General features: G+C 33.6%; 1 protein-coding gene across 2 annotated transcripts in view; it reads right to left on the reverse strand.

Annotated features, from left to right (window-relative positions):
* Window positions 1-19,007, reverse strand: part of LOC136025284 (neuropeptides capa receptor-like) — a 141,034-nt gene that overhangs the window by 100,433 nt on the left and 21,594 nt on the right. For both annotated transcript variants that reach the window (XM_065701169.1, XM_065701170.1), the window contains exon 2: window positions 16,882-17,147. In XM_065701169.1, coding sequence (XP_065557241.1) covers window positions 16,882-17,147 — 266 coding nt within the window. The remainder of the gene's footprint in view (window positions 1-16,881; window positions 17,148-19,007) is intronic.

Genomic DNA, 19,007 nt, shown 5'->3' on the forward strand with positions numbered 1-19,007 from the left:
TAATTTCAACTATTTATTCTACGGCCTTTCTGATTCAGGGGTCATTCTTAAGGAATTGGGACAAAACTTACGATTTAGTGTAAAGACCGAGGTATTAACGAGGGTACAAACCCCCTCGTATACATAATAAAAATATAAGATTATGAAAGTTTGTTACGTAAGTTAATTCTTAAGTTACGTATATTTTTTTACTAATAAAAACGTTCGTTAAAAATTAAAAGTTCTAGTTGCCTTTTTAAGTAACCGAAAAATTGGAGGGCATCTAGGCCTCCTTTTCCAACCCTTATTTCTCAAAATCGTCTGATCAAAACTAAGAGAAAGCCATTTAGCAAAAAAAAGAATTAATATACAAATTTCATTGTAATAATTTATGTGCGGAGAGCCAAAACCAAACATGGCTTAATTCAAAAACGTTCAGAAATTAAATAAAAAAAACTAATTTTTTTAGCTGAAAGTAAGGAGCGACATTAAAACTTAAAACAAATAGAAATTACTCTGTATATGAAATGGGTTGTCCCCTCCGCAATCCCTCGCTCTTTACACTAAAGTTTGATTCTTTGCCACTTTTCTACTTTTTAAAACAATTAAAAGCTTTAGCGTAAAGAGCGAGGGATTGCGGAGGGGACAACCCATTTCATATAGAGTAATTTCTGTTCGTTTTAAGTTTTAATGTCGCTCCTTACTTTCAGCTAAAAAAATTAGTTTTTTTTATTTAATTTTAACCCACTTTTAGGAAAAGTAAGTGGAGAAGAAAATATAGACAGCAGAGAAAAAAACTCACAAAAAAGAAAAAAACAAACAAAAAGAAACAAATACAAAGACACAAGCACACAATTTTCTTATATACAATCTTCAACTTTTCTTTAACATTTCTCAAAACCCTTCTATTCTAAACCAGACCAATATCCCGAAACATCATAGAAATATATTGCTCATATAATACCAAAGTAGACTCTGTCCTGCTTAAAACTAACAGGTCCTCTGCGTACACGTTATGTGACACATCAGATAAATTTTAGAAATACAAAGAATTAATTCCTGATAAAAAATAGAAAATGCAGAATTAAATGGATAAGGTGAGAGCACTTCACCCTATCGTACTCAAAATTGTAGTGTTATATTAACGTTGAACCCTGTCCGTGATTTCAAACGAAGAGACAAATTACTACACCAAAATTTAAAAACATATATAACAGAAGGGCTCACTTTAAACTCTGATAGTGCGCCCCAAAATCAAAATCTATTGGCAAATTTAAAGCGCAAATAACTAAAAGACTGGGCATCACAAATAATTGAAGTTATAATCTGTTGTTATGTTGGTATCCAACATTAGGTTGAAAACCTGACTGGTTTGAACCATGTTCAAGAATAAAGGTTTACAAGCTGCAAAGAAAGAAGTCAAGTAAAATTCAAAAATCATATCATCAAAAACTCGAGATTCGAAACAAACCCAAGAGCCCGGGGGCAAGTACTTTAAATTATGCCCCGAGGGCATATAAGGTTTTTATGTAAGGGGAGGTCATTTAAATTTCAGATGTGGATCATTCGATTGGATATTGAAAGTTCTCGTTACCTTTTATATTAGTCAAAAAGATCCGATTGTGTTTATCCCCCTCCCACACACACCCTCTCTCTTTTCCAGAAATACGTCCGATCAAAAGTTTGAGACTGCCAGTTTGTTTGAAATAGTCCAACGATCAGAAAACAAAAACTTTGAGGTCAACATACCCCTCTCTAGAGCCCAAGGAAAGAATTATAACTTTTACCCTGAGGGCATATAAAGTTCTTCTAGAAGAAGTAGTCTTATAAGTCTTGGAGGGAACTCAAATGATTAGAAATGTAAATATCTAGTTCCCTTTTTAAGATTCAAAAGTGAGCCGATTGCAACAAGCCCTCCCCCCTGCCAATCATCGTTTCCCCAAATGCGTCCGATTGAATTTCTTATAGAGCCATTTTGTTCAAAATAGACCAAAGATCATTACTCCTGGGATAACAGAGACCATCAAAACTCGGAGGCTAGAATTGAAAATTATACCCCGGGGGCATAAATTATGACAAGATATTTATGGAAGGGAAGGTAGCATAAACTTCAATAACGACGAAGACCATACTGCCTTTCCATGACAAACACCAAAAACAAGAAGAACAATAGGGAATTTTTTAAGACAGTGGGAAACAAATTAGAATGGATATTTCGGCCCTATGTCCAAGGGCCGTCCTCAGCAATACAATTAAGAAAAAACAACTTACGAGAGGATAAAATCAATAAAACTAAAATGAACAGTTTTTCCAAACAGTCCCAGCATCCTTACCTCAGCGAAGTTCAACCAGGACTGAAAAACAAATTGTTATGAAACAAAGCAATTCAATGAAATAAAAGAAAATGATTCAAAAACAGGTTTTTAGTGCCAGCCTAGCTTTTTTCGCTGCTGATCTTATAGGTCTATTTGTGACAGGTTCTGTGTTAATATCTATTGGGTTTTTTTAAATATTTTGTAAGGTCATTTTTAATTAAATTTGTGTATAAAGTATTCAGTGAATATTCTCCTAAGTCCCTATTTAAGGAAATATTATTATTAATCTTAAGTCTGATTTCAATTGCTTCTCGAAGTACTTGCTTTATGCCTAGATCATTGCTAATAATGGCAGATTCTTCAAAAAGTATTTTGTGGCTAGGATTTTCGAAAACATGGCTACTTAAAGTAGAATCAAAAGAAACAGAAGTAATATTATTCGAATTCAGAGGTTTGGTAATATCATCTTTATGTTGTTGTAGGCGTTTCTCGAAATTCAGGTGGGTTCTCCCTACATAGAATTTGCCACAGTCGCATGGTATTTGATAGACACCTCTTGGGCGAGTAACAGGAGTCTTATCTTTACCAGAATTTCGGAGATTTATGATTTTCAAATTATTGGTAGATACAACATACAGATTATTTTGTTGAAGCATGGGCACTCCGAAATGCGGAAAAGGATTACTAGATTTCTACCAGACAAATTGCCTATGGGTTGTTCTGGATACCGGGCTGACTGACCGTACTTCAAACAATAGGCTGTTCGAAAAATTTGGTTCAATCCCCCTTTCTAGGGCTATAATGAAAGAAAAGTTGAGATGGCTAGGACACGTTCTACGGATGAACGATGACAAATTGTAAAAGATTGTCCTTTTCGGCCAACCGTCTAGTACTAAAGGGAAAGGTGGTCGTCCTCGTCTGTACTGGGAGGATGTCCTAAAGAATGATTTAAGGGAAATGCCAACTTCCTGGGGAATGCGGGGTAAAGAGGGAGGCTTGAATATTTTGGGATGGAGGAGGAGTGCGCGTAGGTTTGTCGGCCTCAGGTGGCTGGTTGCTTTGGTGAGGTTTTAGTAGTAGCAGTAGCAGCAATACTATATTTTATAACTCAAATACCTTTTCCCAGGGATTTTAGGGGTCAAGCTATTTCCAAAGACATAGTTATTTGGCCTTTCAATTATGCTGCACAAAATGGCTGACTAAAAACTTTGATCAGACAATTTTGAGAAAAAAGGGACTATAAAGAGACCCTAGCTCCCCTCCGATGTTTTTGGTCACTTTAAAAGAGCACTAGAAATTTAAATTTTCGTTCAAACGCCCTCTCCCGATATTTGAGGGGCAATAGATCAATGCGATTACCCTTAGGAAAAAACAATACACAAGTAGCCATGATCTTTGTTCTGGAAAAATACAAAATTCGACATTTTCAAACATTTCATGGTAACAACTGTAAGTAAGAAGCGATTCGGCTCAATAGTGAAACAATCTCTAAAAGCAAAATTTCGATTCCAATTAACACATAAAAGAATCATCTTATTGTGCTGAATTCAAATATGTAAGAAATTAGTAAGTTTCGTGTTACCCACCAAAAGTTACTAGCCTGAGAAAATTGCCTGATTTCTTAAATAGGAAAGGGAAATGCGCTAAAATTCAAAGAATATTAATAATATCTCCCCATCAGATTCAGCATACAAGAGAACCATAGTGTAGGTGTCAAGCTCCTTTATACAAAAATGTGAACTTTTGCTATTTTTGCCAGTAGACAGATCTCGGATGCGTTTTTATTTGTTTTGATTTCCCCCCAAAGGTGATCATATTGAAATAAAGATTCCTTAAATCCAGGAGAGGGCATATTTGAACGGAAATTAAACGTTCTAGTGTGCTTTTTAAGTGACCAAAAAGGTTGGAGGGCAACTTGCTCCCCTCACACGCTCACTTTTTTCCCAAAGCTGTATGATCAAAATTTTGAGACAGTCATTTTGTTAAGTATAGTTAAAAGATTAAATAACTGTGTCTTTGGGGGTAAATGAACACTCACATTATGTTTTATATATCTTTTATGAATATACAGGCTGTATCTTCAACTTCATTTCCTACTCTTCATTACTATCATAGCTACTAAGTGATGCCACAAAGTTGGGCGAAATACTAATTGGTTTGGCCAATACAAATTATCACAAAGTGTGCTTGACCCCAAAAGATGGTTCTAGACATTTTTTTTTTTTTTTTTTTTTTTTTTTTTTTTTTTTTTTTTTTTTTTTTTTTTTTTTTTTTTTTTTTTTTTTTACGATAAAAGCTTAACTCAATCGCTATAGCGGTCAGAAGTGCAAAGGCAAAATTATGAAGAAAATATAAAACATATTTTTTCAGATTTTTATAGGTTAACAGCTTTTTATTTATTTTTTATTGTGGGCTGGTTTTTATAACTTACCATTTTTGTATCAATATTTTATACCTGTTAATTCCAACAGATTTATCAGAAATTTAACCCTCACTAGATTAAATTTACGACCGTTTCCACTACCTAGCTACAACACAATAATTGCTGAGGTCCCCTTTATATTGCTGGTGTTTCTTTGTTCGCAAGCTCATCGAAGCAGCCTATTATGGGCCCCTTCCCCTAAAGAGCATCCTGGATCCATCCCTGAAATACAATCCTTTTCCTGGGGGCTATTTAAGATTTTTCAGCGGATAAGTTATAGAAATTGAAATTTAGGACTAGTTTGAACAAAATCGCTATTTCATTTTTATAAGATGTATTTGGGGAAAAGTCACATGAAGGGGGGGGGGCTTGTTAATTTTTGATCATATTATATCCTTAAACAGGGCACAATAAATTTCGATTTCCAATGGAATGAACTTCCTCCAGAGTTAATATGACTACGCCTTCCATAGAAGCTTTACATGCTAACTATGGGCTGCTAGTATAACTTACAGCCCTTTTCACCAGGGCGAGGGGAGTTCAAACCCAGAACCTTAGCTATTTGAAATTTGAACGATTTTAAACAAAATGGCTACTCAAAATCTTCATCGAAAGCATTTACTATGCAAAATCATGGGGGGGGGGGGTGCTTACCGTCTGATTACTCTTGAATTTTAAAAATGGATATAGAACTTTCAATATAAATCAAACGAGACTTTTCTGAAGTCTTCAGAATTAACCCTTAGACAACACCTTATATATGAAAATATTCTATTAAATCCTATTAAGTAAATCCTTATCCGCATTTCGGAGCGCCCATGCTTCAGAGCCATATTTGACCACTGTCATCGCTGTACCCTCCAATATTCTATTCCTAGTTATCAGACTCATCTTCTGCTAATCATAACTTTTTTTAACTTTGAAAAAACATCCTGAACCTTGGCTACTCTACTTTTAACATCTTCACATCTCCCATCGTCTTTACTTATAATACTACCAAGGTAAGGGAAGCTTCCCTCGTGATCAATCTTTTTGTTACCCAACGTCACCTATTCATTTTCTCTTATTCCCAGCCTTAGTGACTTAGTCTTCTTAATTTTAATTTTCAAACATATTCTAGCACCATGAACTCGTAAAACCTCTAAAAGTTCATTCATTTTGCTCACACTTTCATCTAGGATGCTTAAATCATAAGCATAATCTAAGTCCAGGAGAGTTTTTCCCCCAAGTTTGAATCCGTGGTCTCTCATTGCCTTCCCTGTGCTTCTTAAGACTAATTCCATCTAAATGATTCATATGAAGGAGGATGAACAAAACCCTGCTTAGCTCCTGATTTAATAAAAAACCACCTGCTAACCTCATTTTCAACATTAGCCGCAGCAGTATAATTCTCGTGCAAAGCACTGATCACTTTAATGTTTTTGTCGGGTATACCATACAAGCTTAAGACTTATGTTAAAGCTTTTCTATCAACAAAATTGAACGTTTGCTCATAATGTAGAAAACTGATGACAAAGGGTGTTTGACAACTAAGGCACTTCTCAATTATTAACTTAGAATGAAAAATTGTCGACATATCCTCTACCTTTTCTAAAACTGCGTTGTTCTTCTATAAACACTTCGTCTACACCATCTCTCAGTCTAAAAAGTATCATATTACTAAGTAATTTGCTACCTACAGAGACCAGACTAATGCCTCGATAATTATGACACTCACTCCTATCACCTTTCTTACACAGTAGAGTAATTAAGGTTTTTCTAAAACTGTTAGGTACTTCTACTTTTTCAAGAATCATATTCATAATCTTCAGTAACTTATTTCTAACCTTAGAGCAACCGTATTTAAGAAACTTATTTACCACACTATCAGCACCTGGACCCCTATTGTTTTTTAATGCTTTTAGAACTGTCGCTTATTCTTCCTCGCAAAATAAATCTTCCTTCATATCCAAGTATCACAAACTTTTTTATTTTCCTCTATACTTTTCCTGCAACTGTATCTCGGTTTAGCTTATTCTCCAAATATTCCGCCAATCTCTCTTTAATACTTTTCTTATCACACACTATGGCCCTGTTCCTACCTTTAACTGGGACAAGACCAAATTGAAGACTCCCTCTCATTTTATTAATATGCCAGTACAGTATTCTACTATTATGCCATCTAGCTGCGTCTTCCAGATCTTCGACAATTTTACCCATGGCCTCCACTTTAATCCTTAGTTTATGTTTTATTGCTTTTTCCACTTTCTTTACAGTTCTTTCGTTTTCATATAATCTATCACTCAGATAATTTTTGCAAAAACCCCTCTCCTCTGTATTAAACAGAAAGCTTTTTCACTAATACTCTTAGCTGCAGTCTTAACTTTCCTCCCTAAGACACTATCAGTAACTTCACAAATTGTTTTTTAAAATTATTCCAACCATTTTTTACAATTTCAAATTTTAAACTCTCAAGTTTAGTATTCAACTGTTCTTGGAAAATTTCCCTCAAATTCTCATCCTGGATTCCATCAACATCATAGCTTTCCAAGAGGTATTTAACCTTCCGAAATTTCAGCTTTAGGTTAACCCTAGACACTAATAGATAGTGATCTTTAATTTTAACATCAATAACAGCAGTCCTATATTCCCTAGTAATTTGTATTGATCCTGCCAGTCTTTTGTTTACTATAACATAATCAATAAGGTTTGCTGTGTTACCATCACGTGAATACCATGTCAACTTATGGGCCATTTTATGACCAAACACCGCATTGGTTTTAACTAGATTGTTTTACTTATAAAATTAAAAAATCTGTAGCCATTACTGTTTTCTTTTTCTATACCAAATTTACCTAGGCTGAAATACCAATTCTACGTTTTTTCTGTGTTCTTTCCATTTTTTCGTATTCTGTTTTCCTGTGTTTATTTCTGTATTCCCTTAGTTTTGCTAGTAGCAGTAGAACTTGTTGTTTCATGCCGAAGTAAGCTCTCTCGCCCTTTAAATAGAGTTTGGGAAAAAGCTAAAGAAAAAAAAATGGGGAATAAAAAAAGATCCTCAGAAATGCCTTTCAGAGAAATGATAATGTGAATCATTGTCATTCAGGGTTAAATACGGGATTGATAGCTGGCTAGTGAAATCATTTGGGCAATGATGCTAACATAAAGCCTCACTGACTCCAATACCTAACTTAACCTGTCCCTCTGTAGCTCGCGTCAAACGATTAATAGCAATAGAACAACCATGTGCGCTTAATAATCAATATTTGATAACACATGTTGATTGCTAGGGCCCCGTAGGAGTTGGTTGCTAGGGCTTTTCACTAGTAATCAATAGCACTTGCTAAATTACGTGTAGTGGAACATTCCAGCCATCTGTGTGCCACTGACCAATCACTTCCTAGATTGTGTGCAGTGAAACGTAACAACCACCTCTGTGCAATACGTCATCCTCACTTACGTCCAGGGAAATCCCGCTTGACTAGTGACCCGTAAGCCCTATCATAACAAGTATTGTTGACACGCGAAATTATGTCATCATCAATAAATTTGCATAGGTTCACAATAAAATCCCCTACTTAACAAATAGGATAATTGATCAATAAAACCTACGTCTTGAGGAAACTCTGCCAAATATTCAGTTACTTAAAAAATGTCAGCACCAAGATTCGAAGGGATATCTGTTTGATCAGACGTACTAGTTTCAATGTTACTCCTTACTTTCAATAGGAAAAACTTGTTTTTTTTATCTAATTCTATAAAAAAGAGTTTTTTTTCAACTCAAAATAATGAGTAGGACTAAAACTTGAAACGAATAGAAATTTCTCCTTATACAAAGGATGTTGCCCTCTTCTCAACCTTGGCTCTTTACGCTAAAGTTTTGACGTTCTTTAAAATTACTTTTCATTCAAATTCAAACGGCTATGTGTCTTAGCAGTCCATCATTAAGGATTTTGAAAATAGTCTAACTTTATATATGGTTAAATAATATAGGGGTTATAGAATCTAACTTTATAACCTCAAAATTAGAGCTCTTTCACATGCTGACTTTGACATTTTCATTTTCATTAAGATCGCTTGACTCTTTGAGCGTGTTTCCCCACTTTTTATCTAATTAGGCAGACTTTCTCGGGCTCGCAGCTTTTGATGGATAACATTAAAATTAAAGAAATTTATACATTTCGAATGAGCAGAAGAATTGAATTCTCTTGATTGTATCTTCTGTTATCAAACTTTTGTTTCTTAGAATTTCAGTTACTATTGAGCTGAGTCACCTTTTACCTAAAGTTGATTACCAAAAACTGTAATAACAAATGCCAAAGAATCTTTAAAGTTGCGGGGAATGCAATATTAGGATTCCCTTTGAACTAATGACTGAATAAGAATATAATTTTTAATAAAACTGTTATCAATTAACTTTAAATTAAATTTTGAAAAGCAAAATATCATTTTAACTTAATTAATTCGTGTTTGATAGCAGAAATTTTGCTTTGAAGATTTTTTCTACGTCCCCCTTTATTTATTTTCTTTTGAAAGGAAACTAATCCTAAATTTATCTAAATGTGGACATTTTCATGGAAAGTCAACTCTGTAGGAAATCAACAACTAAAAATAAAACAAGACATTAGAAATTACTTTTGGGAATAATCTTATTGAGCAAGCTTTGTTTTGTTTTGTTTTTTCATTGACAAATTGAAAAAAAAAATTACCACATCCTCCTGGGTTTCAAATAATACGTTCCGCTTAGGTTCCCCCACATAATTTTTCAGTAGTTTTCTCCACTGTTTCACACCACAGATTATTCCCTAAAAAAAAACTCTACTGAAGGTTACATTGGTTAGATTGAGATGACGTTGTTCATGATCGATCAAATTGTAGTTAAATCGTGGAAAATCGGTAAAGATGGAAAATTAGTATCCCTCCACAGTACAATTCTACAGAAGCAAATTTGGTACCTTTTTTAACTATTAGATTTGGGTGGCATCCCCTCCCTTTTTCCTCAAGCGTGACACCTCCAAGGCTAATACATTATGTATTTACGGTACAAGAGACTGAAGATAATTTTAAGCAAAGTTTTAATGTATATGATATGCCTCTGCATGGGCGAGTGTGTACTTTTTTCTTACTTGTAGATTTTATACTTGAATATTTATTTTGATAAATAGCTGATAAAAATTTCACTTTTAAACGCTAAACATTATTATAACCCAAAATCAGTGATTCTAAACTTATTGTGGGTAAAAAAATCTATACATGTTGTGGTTTATAATTTCTTTAACTCTACCACAAAACACTTAAATTGTTGGTAAGGAATAAGTAGCTACATTCACATCAGAATTGACTAATAGACGGCCATCAAGATCATAAACGTTTCTTTAATGAATTGGAGACACGCTAAGGCCTAGTCAACTATATCCGATTATGAAATCGTTACTCAACCATGTTCCATTTACAAAATTCCTATTTAGCTGGTCATTGCTATCACGGCTATTGGCTTCTTGGAAGAGCACACAATGCTTCCCTATGATCTTGAATAATATGAAAACTTCTTGGAGGAAGTTGGACCATTGAAGTTGGGCACCTTCAATTGCTTACATTCCCGTCACGATTTCACAAATACTAAAATTCAGCTGTCAGGAGCCTTGCACTGGCTGCTCGAGAGGCTGTTTACCGTCTACGTACCATCTTCAAGTAACCTGCAGGCTCTGGTGGAAAAAACTGAAACAATGTGAAAAGACAATTTCTCTTGTTGTTAAATATAGGGAGTAGGCTGTAAACTTCTAGTTTATTGTTTGAATTATGGCAATTTCAATAGTTCATGTATTTCTGCGTTGACGTTATGTTTGAGTGGTTTCGGACTATTTTTCGAAATTCTAAAAAAAATATTTTTCATACTTTCAAATTAATATTTTGTTCTATAGAACTCATAATTATTACTTCTCAATTAATCTCTATAGAAAAATGTTATTCACTAGCCACTTTCTTAGAAAACTCTTTTCCCTATTCCCGGTTACTTTTAGCCGTGGCTCGTTGTTTACTAGGTTGCAGCTACATCATTAACAGCCGTGTGTGGACTCCATAAAAAGCAAAAAAAAATCACCAATCAGAAATTTCACAAAAGCCATCAAATTTGTTATTTTTGTGCTTCTCGAGTTGTTTCTTGCAGAATAGTTTATTAAATCTCTGTAGTATAACTGCACAGATAAATAAATAAAATTGCATTCTTTTAAACGCCCCAAGGTATAGCTTATAGGGTCCTTATTATTCGTATCAAACAGTTCGTGGTAAAGAAGTCTAGTAAGGAGCGACCCGGCTCAATAGTAAACGAAACTCTAAAAAACGGAATTTTGAAACTAAAAGATACATCAAAAGAATCATATTTTCATGCTGATTTTAAATATATAAGTTTTATCAAATTTAGTCTTTGTCATCAAAAGTTGCGAGCCTGAGAAAATTTGCCTTATTTTGGAAAATAGGGGCAAACACCCACTAAAAGTCATACCATCTTAACGAAAATTACACCATCAGATTCGGCGTATCAGAGAGCCTTGTTGTCGAATTTTCAAGCTCCTATCTACAAAAATGTGGAATTTCGCATTTTTCGCCAGAAGACAGATCAGGGATGCGTGTTTATTTGTTTTTTTGTTTGTTTTTTTGTTTTGTTCTTTGTTTTTTCCCCAGTTGTGAGTGTATCGACTGAGTGGTCCTAGAATGTCGCAGGATGGCTAATTTTAACGGAAATTAAAAGTTCTAGTGCCCTTTTTAAGTGACCAAAAAATTGGAGGGCACCTAGGCCCCCTCCCACGCTCATTTTTCCCAAAAGTCACTGGATCAAAATTCTGAAATAGCCATTTTATTCGCCATAGTCAAAAAACCTAAGAACTATGTCTTTAGGGACGACTTACTCCCCTGCAGTCTCTGTGGGAGGGGCTGCAAGTTACAAACTTTGACCTGTCTTTACATATAGTAATGGTTACTGAGAAGTGTTCAGACGTTTTCGGGGGGATTTTTTTTTGTTTTAAGGTGAGATTTGAGGGAGGTAGTTACGTAGGAGGATATAATATTTCCATGGAGAAACTTGTCATGGGGCTACTGAAAGTAAGGAGCAGCATTAAAACCTAAAACGAACAAAAAAATTACGCATATGAGGGGTTTACCTCCTCGTTATACCTCACTCTTTACGGTAAAGTATATTTTTAGTAATTTCAACTATTTATTCTACGACCTTTGTGATTCAGAGCTCATTCTTAAAGAATTGGGACAAAATTTAAGCTTTAGGATAAAGAGCGAGGTATCAAAGAGGGTTGAACCCTCTCATACACGCAATAAAAACAAATGAATATAGAAGTTCGTTACGTAAATTAATTCGTAAGTTACGTATATTCTTCACGAATGAAAACGTTTGTAAAAAATTAAAAGTTCTAGTTGCTTTTTTAAGTAATCAAAAAATTGGAGGGCAATTAGGTCTCCTCCCTCGCTCCTTTTTTCTCAAAATCTTCCGATTAATTGCAATTAATTAATATGCAAATTTCGTTTTAATTATTTATGTGCGGAGAGTCAAGATCAAAACATGCATTAATTAAAAAACGTCCAGAAATAAAATAAAAAAAACAAGTTTTTTAAATGAAAGTAAGGCGCAACATTAAAACTTAAAACGAACAGAAATTACTCCGCATATGAAAGGGCTTTTCCTCCTCAACGCCCCGCTTTTTACGCTAAAGTTTCTTACTGTTTGAAAAATAGGGTTAAGAGAAAGAGTCAAACTTTAGCGTAAAGAGCGGGGTGTTGAGGAGGAAAAGCCCCTTTCATATACGGAGTAATTTCTGTTCGTTTTAAGTTTTAATGTTGTTCCTTACTTTCATTTTAAAAAAAAACTTGTTTTTTTTATTTAATCGTTGTTAGAAATCGGACTTCAAGAATAAAATAATCTATGAAAAGACTTTAGTATGAAAAGACAGCAAAATGTCTCAAAGTGTGGGAGGTTAGAAGAAAAGCAAAAATGAGAATCCATACCTAGAAACCTGCCGCTTGCTGAGTGTCGGGGCCTGGTGGTGAAGCCACGGGGCTCACGGTATTTCTTTATATTCACCTACTAGTGAAAATTCCCAAAATCCAATCTCTACCCCCAGCCTCCCTGCCAAATACTTCCAAGTGCAACTCTGTCAACTTCCTACATCCCTCTAAAAACTGATGCAAAGACTCATCCATCTCTCCAAACATACGGCAACTGTAAAGACCATCCCTCAATATTGCCCTGCCTAAATATTTCCTACGTTCTCCAAGAGTCAGAAAATTCTCCTTTCCGTGCTTTACCTATTTTAAATCTTCCTGAAACATTCTAATATCTAGAAAAAAAATCTTCACCCCGGTTCTCCTTGACCTCTATATATAGCCCCAGAAACGGCGAGGTGGACTCATCAGCTTGCGAAACCAAAAATTCATGAGACTTTAACCTAGTAGCAACGAAACTAAATACAGTTCCTACCATCCTTCCTGTTGCCCTAATTACAACAATTACCTGTCCCTGCACTGTCTAATATATTCTTCACCTGATTTGGCCACGAATCCTTCCTCCTATCCTGAATCATCATTAAATGCTTGTTTAACTAGCCAGTTACCTTCTATCGATGACACCCTTTCCCAATATTTAACCATAGTAATTAACCTACTTTGTCTCACATACTTTATTCCTATATCCCCTCTCAGACTAACCCATTAAACGTATTATCAAGGCATAACATACGCCTAAAAATCCTCAACTAGATTCTTTATTGCCTTTTGGAAAAATAACAGAAAAAAATACCTTATATGTTTCCGCTCTAAATATAAAAACATAAACATGTGATTATTGGTTGTAAATATTGTGAAACAATAGTTGCAAGGTTATAGCATGGAAAATTTTTGGTTGCAATGTAATTTGGTAAATATAAAGACAGTCAATAGAAAATCATGATCTGTATTTTGTGTTTGTCTATCGATTCTTGTTGAAGTTGGCAAGGAACTGACAGAACCCAACATCTTGCGCAGGACAACAAATTCAAATGGTATGTATATATATATATATATATATATATATATATATATATATATATATATATATATATATATATATATATATATATATATATATATATATATATATATATATATATATATATATATATATATATATATCTATATATATAAAAATAAGTTGTCTGTGTGTGGATCTGTGGATCTGTGGATCAGGTGACGTCATGTTTGTTCGCATATGACGTCTGAATTATTTCACACTAATACAAGAAAAAAACTAAAAAAGGTAAAAACTACAAAAAAAACTAAAAAGAAAAAAAAACTAAAAAAGCTAAAAAACTAAAAAAAACTAAAAAAAGGTAAAAATCTAATAACTAAAAAAAAACTGAAAAAAATAAAAAAAAGGCAAAAACTACAAAAAAAATAAAAACTAATAAAAAAACTAAAAAAACTAAAAAACTAAAAAAACTAAAAAAAACTAAAAAAAGGTAAAAAACTAAAAAAAACTAAAAACTAAAAAAGAAAAAAACTAAAAAAAAGGAAAAAACTGAAAAATAAAAGAGAAAAAGAAAACTAAAAAAATATGAATAAATATATATAAAAATAAGTTGTTTGTGGGTTATGTCTGTCTGTCTGTCTGTCGAGTGACGTCGTGTTTGTCCGCATATGACGTCTGAATTATTTCACACTAATACAAAAGAAGAAAAAAAAACTAAAAAAGGTAAAAACTACAAAAAAACTAAAAAGAAAAAAAACTAAAAAAGCTAAAAAACTAAAAAAAACTAAAAAAAGGTAAAAAACTAAAAACTAAAAAAAACTGAAAAAACTAAAAAAAGGCAAAAACTAAAAAAAACTAAAAACTAATAAAAAAACTAAAAAAAGCTAAAAAACTAAAAAAACTAAAAAAACTAAAAAAAGGTAAAAAACAAAAAAAAAACTAAAAACTAAAAAAGAAAAAACTAAAAAAAAGGAAAAAACTGAAAAATAAGAGAAAAAGAAAACTAAAAAAATATTAATAAATATAAAAAATATAAATATAAATATAATATAAATTAGCAATCAACAAAGCACCGAGACACAAATGACTAAAAAAGAAAAAAAAGAAAAAAGGAAAAAAATAAAGGAGAAAAACAAAACTAAAAAACGAATGTATATACAGACCGGGACACCGGGATACAAATGACGACCGGGACACAGGGAATATAAATGACGACCGGGACACAGGGACACAACTACAATGGGGACGCCGGGGGGCACAGGGGGATATAAATGACGACCGGGACACCGGGACACAAGGAATATAAATGACGCCCGGGACACTCAAAGAGAAATCACAGACTGGAACACCGGGACACAAATGACGACCGGGACACAGGGAATATAAATGACGACCGGGACACAGGGACATAACTACAAAGGGGACGCCGGGGTGCACAGGGGGATATATAAATGACGATGGCGACTCAGGGAATGGTCGATTAGCAATCACCATCAACAAAGCTCAAGGGCAATCATTAGAATCATGAGGTATAGATCTGAATACGGATTGTTTTCCCATGGACCATTATATGTTGCATGTTCAAGAGTCGGTAAACCTGACAATCTATTTATATGCACAGACAATGGGACAGCAAAGAATGTTGTATATTCGCAAGTTTTACGTAGTTAAAAACATATATATATATATATATATATATGTATATATATATATATATATATATATATATATATATATATATATATATATATCTATATTCACAGGTGGGACATAGGGACACAACTACAATGGCGCGTAACTAATATGGCGCGTAACGACTTACGCGCGCGGGGGGGCTTGGGGGGGGGGGCGCGAAGCGCCCCCACCAACTAGTATATATATATATATATATATATATATATATATATATATATATATATATATATATATATATATATATATATATATATATATATATATATATAATGGCACCAAGAATATATCTGGGGCCAATGCTGGCACCACTATTATAAAGGAAAGCCTTGCGGCCACCATTGTTGTAACGTAAATAAGGGGTATAGTAATACCCTGTTATGGTATACCCTGTTCTAGGGTATGGTAGCGTTATTGAACTATCAAAAGGGTAGAAAACTGAGCCGAGGGGTCCCACAATCTGGGTCACCGCTAATATCTCTCTCTATCTCTTCGGAGGGTGCCAAAACCCTATAGGCAAGTGTATTCTCCTGATGAGCCCTTGTGTTGGGTTGTTGCCTCTGAATTATTTGTCTTTAGTGTTTTTATTGTTTGGTAAATGACGACTTATACTTATTGACGACATGATTGCCTGTCCATAGATTATTCTTTATGGTTGATTGTGTATGGCTATGCTGTTTGACCTATGTGGTTGTATGGATGAGTAGGGTTAAGGCCTCGTTCAAGTGCTGGTCTATATTAGCCACTAATTTAGGAAAACAGTTTTCCCTTTCTCCTTCTATCTCCTTTCATTTTTTTTGTGTGTGTGTGTGTGTTTGTGCTGTTACATTGATGATTTCTCTTTTCATTATATATATATATATATATATATATATATATATATATATATATATATATATATATATATATATATATATATATATATATATATATATATATATATATATATGTTTATTATTCTTCCAAGCTTTAATAGTTTCGTTGCTGTTATATTACAAATTGTGGTATTATTATAATCAAGTAATTTTTTTTAAATTATGCTGTCAAAATTATTTATTCGGATTTACAAACCCAAGTCAAATACAATGCTATGCAAATGTCCATACAGTATTATTGGCTACAAAAATTATGCAGAAGTAAGCAAAAAAATGACCACCGTACTTGTTTAATTGAACAGTATCTGCACACACACACTAAGAGTATCTTGAATAACTTTGCAGAACAAATAGTTGAGGAATAACAAAAGAAATCAGGGGTCCAAAGAAGACCACTGTCTGGTAAACAAAATTGACGAGATAGGCTTCATATGTAAAGGGATAAAAACTTTCAACGTACTGATTTATTGCATAAAATTGATAACAGACTTAAATCAATATAATCACCTTTGTTTTATTGCTGCCAAGCATTAATGAGAGGATTTTAATTATCCATATAGTAATTATTAATGGTACATAATAGCAGTAAAAAGGAATCCATAATATTACCTTTGCTTCAGCACCCCAAGGTATAGCTGATAAGATGCTTATAATCCAAATGGTAATTATCACACGAGTTGCTCTGATAAGTTTGCTTCTACCTCTTGCACGCGTGAAATAACAAATTGCCATATATCTTTCGGTCGTAAATGCTACTATTGTCAATATAGATGCATAAGTACATGCTTCTGGAATGAGATATCGTAACAAGCAAAGTGTGTCACCCAGATTCCAAGGGTATTGTTGCCAAAAAGCGTATAACTCCAATGGTATTGCTGGAAAATTATTGGAATCTTATTTGTGGTAAATCATATGAAAAATACATTCATTATTTTTATTTTTTTAACGGAATGTTTAATATATAGGTGCTATATGTTCCTTTTTTTTTCTCAAAATGGGAACTTACTATGGTCTTGGGACCCTGCCTGTTCTAGGCTCTTTTATAGATTATGAATTTTTTTATTTGTTTTTCAAATTAAAGGAAACAGCGACAATAAAGTTTAAAACAAACATTTGCATGTATAGAAGAGGAGTTTTCCTTATCCGTCATTGTCTCTCAACTTACTTTAAAATTTTACTAATGCTTTCCTTACAGCATTTTTGATACAACATAGCCAGTTGGTAACGCTTCATTGACTTAATTTTTGAATACAACATTATTCAGTTGGTAAGCACATATGTACTATTTACCGACTGCCTGGAAAAAAATAGTTTTCGAAGATATCTCCTTTTTTGAAGCAAATGCGTAACAATAGACCCTTGCATTTGTGACCCATTGTGAAAAATATTTGTTCTTCCAATTTCATTGTTCTGGAGCATTTAACTTCAATAGTTTTGAGGAAATGAGTCAAACTTGAGTTTAAAGAGCATGAGCTCAAAGACCCACTCTAACTTAAAAGATAAAATTTATGTTAGTTTTAACTTTGACTTTTACTCTTTACATTCAATAAAAAAAAGTAACTTCTGGACTTTTTTTTAACTCTACCCAAGGACCCTTATCCGTGAGGGGGATACTGATCCCTCGACCACCACTTTTCAAATTAAAGTGCAACCCTTGAATAGTGACAGCATAATTACTCCTACGAAAGCTCTATCCCTTCAAATCTCAGTTCCGACAATTTTTTTAACTTCTTCAAGACACAGGTGTATGTTACACCATATAGAATGTTTTCTAAGAGTTGCAGGTGTCTATTACGTCAAATGCAGAGTTTAGTTTTGCGTTTTATGTAATAGGGTTTGGTTGTTACATCATAGTTTTTCGGATTGTTACGTAATAGAACGTGTTAAGAGTCCACTAATCAAGTGGGCGAATTTTACAAGACATTTTTCTTCAAGACGTTTTTTCAGGACGTTTCAAGACACTTCAAGACATTTATAAGACATTTTCTTCAAGGCATTTTTTGAGACGTTTCAAGACATTTCATGACATTTTAAGGCATTTTTCTTCAAGAGATATTCCAAGACATTTCAAGACGTTTTTTTAAGACACTTTTCTTTGAGATGTTTTTGAAGACACTTCAAAACATTTCAAGACATTTAATAATACTTTTTTCCAAAAATTTTTTCAAGACGTTTTAAGACATTTGATCTCTTTAAGATAATTCTCTTCAAAACATTTTTCTCCATGATTTTTTTTTAGTTCTTACGTAATAGGGAATGCTTACCAGTGTTAAGAATGATGCATTCACACGTAATTTGTTTCTTCAGGGCCCATGGGGAATCCACCTTTTAACTGAGGAGAACACAAACATGGGGCATACATAATACACTAAGAGATGTCATCTTTTTTCAAGGCTTTTTTTCTTTCAAGAGGTTTTTTTCTTTTTGAGATTTCATTTTCTCTCAAAACTTTTTTTATCAGGGAATCTAGACATTCCAAAGATTTTATGTCAACATCAGGATTTGAAAGCAATGCCCTTTCAAGGGAATCGAGCGCTGAACAGTTAGACCATGAAAGCCTTTCTAATATTTTGATTCAGTAGTACTTTTTACATGATAAGCCGTTTCCCAGTCTAAGAATTCACTATCTCCCATACTAGAATGATTAAATGGACGGCGTGTTCCGATACGGCTGCAATAATTGACATGCAAGGGGACAAATCGGTTACTAATATCTGAATAAATTAGAAATTCGC

This window comes from Artemia franciscana, chromosome 3 (genome assembly GCF_032884065.1).
Source record: "Artemia franciscana chromosome 3, ASM3288406v1, whole genome shotgun sequence".
Taxonomy (NCBI): domain Eukaryota; kingdom Metazoa; phylum Arthropoda; class Branchiopoda; order Anostraca; family Artemiidae; genus Artemia; species Artemia franciscana.